Source organism: Engraulis encrasicolus, chromosome 20 (genome assembly GCF_034702125.1).
Source record: "Engraulis encrasicolus isolate BLACKSEA-1 chromosome 20, IST_EnEncr_1.0, whole genome shotgun sequence".
In the NCBI taxonomy this organism is placed as follows: Eukaryota; Metazoa; Chordata; class Actinopteri; order Clupeiformes; family Engraulidae; genus Engraulis; species Engraulis encrasicolus.
The window spans coordinates 32,616,104-32,624,378 of NC_085876.1; the positions used below are offsets into that span (position 1 = coordinate 32,616,104).

Consider the following 8,275-nt stretch of genomic DNA (forward strand, 5'->3'; position numbering starts at 1 on the left):
GCCCTACTGATTGGCCACGGTAGGGCCAAAAGCAAAGCTTTTACAATAACTGGGAGGGAAGGACAATGTTGAGAAGTATGGATGGAAAACCTACCAAAGAACAGACGCATTCGGCTAAAATGGATCTAGAAATGTTCTTTGTTTTCCTGTGCTACAAATAAAATGGCAACCACTATTACACCACCACTCATCTGATAAATCCATGACTCAGTTTCTTGCCAAGTACAAGGACAAGCTCCTTTTCATATCAAGAAACCATATTTATACCATATGATTTCGTAAATCGACATTATAATTATGGTAGGCTGACATACTGTACTTTCCAAACTGCAGTGGCTTTACATTTTACAGTCCATCATCCGATACAGATACACAGAAACATAGAAGCATTCTGTACCTAAATCGCAGTAGGCCTACCTTTTTGCAGAACAAATATGTGACATGGTATCATTAAAATGATCTTTTTGATAGCTTTTTTAAATCTGGGAAACATACAAAGAGTTTTGCGCTGGAGGTAAAATGTTGTACCCCAGAGATCACCATTTTGTACCTTAAAATGCTTGAAGTATAGGCTACACACAATTGTTTCCCTAAAAGGTAGGTACAGAGTACACGTTTGGAACAGTGTAATGCTTCCATTTCTCTGTGTGACTAAATGTTGGCTTGAGCGGCCTAAACGTCTAAATGTTGGCTTGAGACTCTTTACTCTTTGTCACAGTTCCTAATGACTCTGTCTACCCTAAGCAGAGGCAGAGACGAGCCACTTACTGCAGGGGGTAAACACAACGTATAGTGTGCAACTACATGAAAGCAGAATTTCACAAAGCATTTGAAGTTGACTCTGTGGTTTTAATGTCCCTAATTTACATTTATATTTTATGTTGGCCCCTTCCATAATATTCTTTGATGTAGTTACATCAAACACAGCTGTGGCCCTCTGTTATTAGGTCGTATATTTCCCATAAATGCTTTCCCGCTCACCGCCACCCCCCTCAATCGCCCCATCCCTCCTCCAATAGTAGTTGTAAGCTAGTGTTATTTTTTTTGCGAGACAAATGCCTTTAATCCGCAGCGTGTAACCACCTGAATATAGAACCTTAATGTTTGGTTTTCTGATGCCTGTGTGTGGTGGTTTTCATTCAAGTTGTCACCCGTGGCTTGGCGCATCTCTCTCTCTCTCTCTCTCTCTCTCTCTCTCTCTCTCTCTCTCTCTCTCTCTCTCTCTCTCTCTCTCTCAGTGTTTTTCCCGGAGCCAACAGCGCCGGTTTGACGTCGACAAGCTGTCGTTTTTTCTCCCAACCAAGGAAACTGAGCGCACGTAGTACGGCAGAGCTGAGAGGGAGCAGACTGTCCGTTTGCCACAGTGCTCACATTTCGCAGTTATTTTTTTTCGAGCTAAGCGTTTCAAACAGACGCTGGAATCCTAACCTCCACTGACCTATCTAAAGTTTGTATGTTTTTCTTGTAGCCTACCCAAATTGCACCCACCACTATTTTATCTATATTTGAAGTTACGGAAAGTGCAAAACTGTGAAGACTATACTGCGCTCTGAAGTTATTCGCGCGTAAAGAAGGCGCCAGTTGAAGAGAGGGTCGTGCGTCGCTGTGCAACACTCTAATTTCAGCACCCAAGTGAGGGGACAGCGACCGCCGCTCACCCAGTCGGAGCCGGACCATGGAGCCGTCCACGGCACCTGCTGCGGATCTGTCCGATCTCTACTCCGTGATCCCGTTCAATGTCACCTTCCCCTATGATGCCATGGGCTTTGTGCCCGCTGGAAACTACTCCGAGTCGGAACCAAGCCCCCCCACCAAGAGTCCTGCGGGCATCATAATAGCCATCTCCATAACGGCTCTCTACTCGGTTATCTGTGTGATTGGACTGCTAGGAAATCTTCTCGTCATGTATGGTGTAGTAAGGTAATGACATTTGATTTTCTCCCCTGTAAACTTGTTACTTGCGCTGTTGTTTGTGTGTTGCCTACCCCTGACCTTTTCTCAAACCTATATCCTAACAATATCAATTTTAAGTGCACTTGTACACACTTCGCCTATATACACATGCCATGTCTAGGCATAATACATATGTTGACATAAAACAATATCAACAGTTGGTTTGACGTGATCTCAGGAGAAGTGGAAATCAAGACACAGGCTTGAGACTGGACATATGAATTCGCAAAACCAATTTGACAAGTTAAAAATCAAAATCACCCTCAAACACATCCTAAATCGCACATTTACCTTTCATACATCTTCATTTCAGAAAGGACTGTGGTAGTCAGACAGGGAAAAAACGAAGGAGACAGCGCGAGGTGGGTATTTTTTAAACAGTCTCTCTTCAAATCACAATCCTTTCGTTTTAATATGTCTCCATCGCTTCTGACTCGCGCCCCCGTCAGACACGCAAGTAAACTTGACAGTCTGTCTTGACGGTAAGTAATGAGGGGAGTTTGTAGTGGTATGCAAATTATATGCTAATATGAACCCACTTTGTCGCTGATCCGCTTGCAAGTTCTAGTTTAAATGCATTTGCACGCTTCATGCTGAGTTCTGATGTAGGCTACCTCCTCATAAACAGAGAGAGAGAGAGAGAGAGAGAGAGAGAGAGAGAGAGAGAGAGAGAGAGAGAGAGAGAGAGAGAGAGAGAGAGAGAGAGAGGAGGGGGGGGGAGGAGGAGGGGTATGAGATGGTTAGTCAACCCTGAAGTCGCTTGGGGGAGTGAAATGGATGGGGAAGGAAGGTCCGCGAAGGTAGTCCGAAGTGACTCAAACGAGCATGAGTCGTACATTAAAGGACACGCAATCACTCTAAAACAGCAAATAACCTTACCACCTCTGATTCCAGGTAGAAAAACCTATAATGACAAAAACATATCATATGATGAGCAATCTAAGGGTCATTTGGTAATTTAGAAAATTGAGGTTCGAATTAACACGTGACATCCTGCTGCGTAGCCTAATTCAGTCGTTTTGGTGAATGATCACATGCGTAAATGACTTGAGGAATACCAGGGGTATTAACATAATATTCGCTGGGATGGTTTGAATTGTGTTCTGGCCACATGTGATTTGAACCTAATTAACACAGAAGAATGATCAGGGTAAGAGGGCGGAGATGTTACAAACGAGCTTGGAGTAGGGAATCTTTAGTTTGAGTTTTTTTCTTCCTAATCCAGTGGGCACAACTGGGGTTTGTTATTCAAGACAAAATGCTTACCCCGCAGAGCAGAGGGGGAGAGAGATAAGACTGGATACAAAAAAGCTTGAAAGTAATTTCATATCTGCTTTCAGGCTAAATGAGATGGGGGATATACCGTAGCCATGGCAAAGCAGCCCCCAAGCCACTACCCATCTCATTTTGTATTGAGATTATAGTTTAGGTGCTTCTGGCACGGTTTTCACAGTGAGAAAGTCACCTAACCAGTCAGTGAAGGAGGGAGTGTGGCGTGCGAGTGATTACGTCAACTGTGCGTGAGGGGCGATTGGGCTTTAGCAGGTGACCAGGGACATGGTAATACCTATGAACTGCTCACACATGACACCAAAACACAAAAATTAAATAATTAAACACAAAAGAAACCATACAGTACATACTCTATAGATGCCCAGTGGCACTATGTCATAGGAGCCTAAATTGTGAAGTGTCATTTCAAACTGTAAGGCTCCACAGTGTGAAGAGAATGGTCATTTATTTGATCATTATACCTGTCAGCTGATTCAAAAGTGGCTTTCTGCACAATTTTAAACCGTCATTTGATTCGACTAATAACCCAGACAAGGCATCGAGATAATGATGGCCTAATTTACATATAAATGAGAACAATTAAATAAATGACAATGAAATGGACATCAACGACTTGATGCTATAGCCGATGTATGTGCTGGCCTGTGATCATTCAACACGTCAGCAATGATGGCAAATGGGTGCATTTTTACCCAGCTGTCACTGGATAAAAGGAAAAGGTTTTAAAAATAAAAATAGCAAGAAGTAAATGTCATGAGAGGTCATGCATGTTTTGCTGTGGGTGAGAAAAATGTCGAATGCTTTTAGTGGCCTTGGCTTTGATGTGTGTGTGTGACGTGTGTGTGTGTGTGTGTGTGTGTGTGTGTGTGTGTGTGTGTGTGTGTGTGTGTGTGTGTGTGTGTGTGTGTGTGTGTGTGTATGTATGTGTTAGTGTGTGTGTGAGAGAGAGAGCAAGAGAGAGAGAGAGAGAGAGAGAGAGAGAGAGAGAGAGAGAGAGAGAGAGAGAGAGAGAGGGAGACAGAGAGAGAGAGAGCACCTATGGTGATGTGTGCCTGCTTACATGTATATCAGCACAAGCTTGTATATTGGTGTTTGTGTTTTAGAGAGAAGTGAAAAATGGGTTTCATCAGCATTGATATGCCTCAGTGCACTCGCACGTGTGTGTGTGCGCGCGCGCATGTGTGTGTTTGAGTGACTCACGAAGGCATGCTGCGCCTCTTGCTGTGTCTCCTTAATCAGCGCTCTGTAATTTGTGCAGACTCACTAACTCACTCTGCCCCACACCAACACACATGTACACACACACACACACACACACACACACACACACACACACACACACACACACACACACACACACACACACACACACACACACACACACACACACACACCTTTCACCCGTGGGTCTCTCACACCAGCACACACACACACACACGTACACACACACACACACACACACACACACACACACACACACACACACACACACACACACACACACACACACACACACACACACACACACACACACACACACACACACACCTTTCACCCCTGGGTCTATCACAGCCCATTTCACAAAATGTTAAGTTTTTTTGTTTATTTATTATAAATCTATTGCTGAGTCCTTAGTTCCATCAGCACATGCACGATTCACTTTTCTTGAGGCGTTGCCAGTGTAGTGTAGTGTGTGTGCCAGGTGGCAGCGCGATTGGATGCCAAACAGACCCAAGGTTACAGCTGCATACCTGAACTTTTTTTGCAGTCCAAAAGCGTACACAGTTAAAAAAAAATGCAGTGTTTATTTACCACCTAGAGAGTACTCTGGGATCAAATACACTCTAGAAGATATTAAACCAACTCTCTAAGTGTTGAAATAACACTGCATTTTTTTGGTGTGTAGAGCTGGCTGCAAATAATGAAATAATGATACAACACCTCGGGCAGACACACATCCGCCCTCAAACGCACACCTCCTGCTCCTGCCAAGGGGGGCTGGGGTCGGGTGCAGATGGGGTGATGATGGCAGCGGTGGCCTGCTCATGGCTTAGGGCAGTTTGGCTGCTTTGATCCGAAAAGAGAAAGGGGGGGGGGGGGGGCGGGCGTCTGCAGGTATGGACTGTAGCTCACTGCTACGGTGTGTGTCATATGCTTTCACTGATCCATCTACTCCCGGAAGCAATGCAGAAAACCAATTCTACTCAAGGGATTATGTAATACAGTAAATACGCATAAAACTTGGGGGGCTTGGGGGAATTTCTTAGAAGGGGGGGGGGGGGGCAATGGTCTGCAGGTATGGACTGTAACTCACAGCTCCGGTTACTGATCCATTTACTACCCGGAAGCAATGCAGAAAACCAATTCTACTCAAGGGATCAATAAAGTAAATACATAAAAGGGGCACTTGGGGGGAATTTCGTTTCATCTGATTATCATCGACTTTCAAATCTCTTTGAGACTTGGTCTAACCAAGACCATAACAACTAACATTCTCAAATGGCATGGTTGACCCACCTCCCTTGGTTTGCGACTGGTTGAGGGCAGAAAAGGCTGAGCCAAAGTTTAAGCTTAGTTCCAACAGAAAGCCAATGCCTTGAAAACGCCTCTACCCAGGACAGTTGGTGGTGATGCTCAAAGTTGACTGCTTCCTGACAAAGTCGGTGGAGTGTCCCGCTCTGGAGGGAACCCGAACGTACCTGAACAAACCGTTTTCCTGAGCAAGTGTAGCTGAGCAGAAGGTCTTGTGTCACTGCGCGGGCGGAGCCTGGGTAGAATTTAGTAGGAAGTGGGTTGTCATGAGCCATCTACTGCATATCTACCCATTTGTGATGACACATCTGCCCTCTGATGTATGTACTGTATGTCTTCTTATCATCCTCTCCCACATGATGAGCATGGCCGTGCTTTGGTCACATTTCTTCATGCCCTTGCTTCATTAAAGGTGCACTGTGTAATGATTTTATTAGTTTATTTCCATAATGCATGCCACCCATTCACAAATGTTACCCTTTTCATGAATACTTACCACCACCATCAAATTCTAAGTATTCATTATGACTGGGAGAATTGCACTTTTCATAAATGAAAAGGGGATCTTCTCTGTTGTCTGCCATTTGGAAATTCCAAAAATAGACATTTTTACCTGCAAAACTTACTGCAGGTTGGTCCGACTAGTTAATATTAGTTCATCATTTAGTAAATATTCATAAGAAGATCAAATTGGCAGTAGACAGCCGTTTCAATGATTAGTATAGTTGTAATACCTACTCTGGCCACCATCCTACACAGTGCATCTTTTTTAAAAAAAAAAAGAAAAAAAAAGAAATAACTCTTATAACTCTTATAAATAACTTTTGTTGAAAAATACACATATGAATACCATGATTGGTGTAGATGAAGAGATACTGTGTCTACACATCAGAACACGTCAGTCTTTTGAAGGACTCTTGAGAGACTGGCCTTCCAGACAGTAGAGCTGCATTCAACATCTTGTCCACCAGCTTTCAATCAATGCAATAGCTCTCAGATGGCCCCCTTTAGGGCAGGCCAGAGACACACATGTTAAACAGGCTGTAAATGAAGTATTCATGGCACAGATCAATCTTGTTTCATAAGGCACTTCTGTTGATCGACACACTGGGCACTACCACAGGTGCTTAGACATGCTTTATGAGGACTCTTCACATAGAAAGAGACAGCAGCCACAACAACTTCAATCTCGATCTTCAATCATGCAGATCATCGTCATGAATGGCAATGTTGTTCATCGCACTGGCATGCATAGGAATTAGTTAACAAATAGTTGAGGGGTGAGGGAGGCGGGTGAACTATGACACATCACATACTGTGAGTCTGCATAATACTGTATAACTTTGCGGTTAGGTAAAATTAGAGGAAATCCACGTTAACAGAGTTCAACCCTGCCAACAGTAATTATTGTTCAATTTGGTAGTTCCAGACCGTGTGCAGGGCCGCGTTAGGCATAAGCAGAGTAAGCAGAGCGCTTAGGGTCTCAACCACTTTGCCCTCAAAAGTGGGGCCTCCTAAATTGAGATTGGCTAAAAACACATTATTATTATTATTATTATTATTATTATTATTATTATTATTATTATTATTATTAATATTATTATTATTATTATTATTATTATTATTATTATTATTATTATTATTATTATCATTTAATTGTGAAGGGGGCCTCCTGACCAATTAAGCTTAGGGCCTCCAAAACCTTAGCAGTCTGTACCATTGAAATTAACACAAGGGTATGGTAAGACGGACCACAGTAATTAATTTTGCTCTGTGTGCTACTTAGTATGATCATTAAGGTATAATTCTTTTACTATGATAAAAATGTAAACTTTATGAAAAGAATGGTTGCCACACACTCAGAACTTTATGCAGTACGTTTAATGAGACCAACATTCTTTTTCAAAAAGTTTACTATTGACCACGGTGCGCACCTCACACGGTGTGCACTTACTAAAACCAAAGTAAGATAAAAATGTAAAAATAATATGTTTTCTTGTTGCAATGGCATCAAGGTGACTTGAGCATTGTTTCAGTGAATGCTCAATGTCACAGCGGACGTGGGAGACTGAATGGACGGGAGTTCCCTTTTAAACTGCAGCACTCTTGTGATTGAAACAAAAGACTGCACACAATGTAATTTACTACGTATTGTTTCTCGTCGCTGTTGTTTTCTTTTTCTTATTTATGTCTTCTTTCCTTTCATCTTCCCTGACTTCTCAGGTTGTATTCTCTCTCTCCCCCGCAGCGGGGCCTTTGGCATTCTAAACGCTCTGCATGTCTCAGTTCTCTCTTCTCTTTTCTCATTAGGAGTTATTCATCATTGCTCAGCTTGCGAGCCTCTCCACACAAAGGAATGCGGTGCGCTTCACAGGAGTATTCATGCTTAGGGCACACACATACATACACACACACACACACGCACACACGCACGCACGCACGCACGCACGCACGCACGCACGCACACACACACACACATACGCATACACACATACAC

The 8,275-nt window shown here is 43.1% G+C and overlaps 1 protein-coding gene across 1 annotated transcript in view; it reads left to right on the forward strand.

Moving 5' to 3' along the window:
- Positions 1-1,675: 1,675 nt before the first annotated feature.
- Positions 1,676-8,275, forward strand: part of oprd1a (opioid receptor, delta 1a) — a 27,719-nt gene continuing 21,119 nt past the window's right edge. Inside the window, exon 1 of the mRNA XM_063184903.1 lies at positions 1,676-1,920. Within this exon, the coding sequence (XP_063040973.1) occupies positions 1,676-1,920 (245 nt within the window). The remainder of the gene's footprint in view (positions 1,921-8,275) is intronic.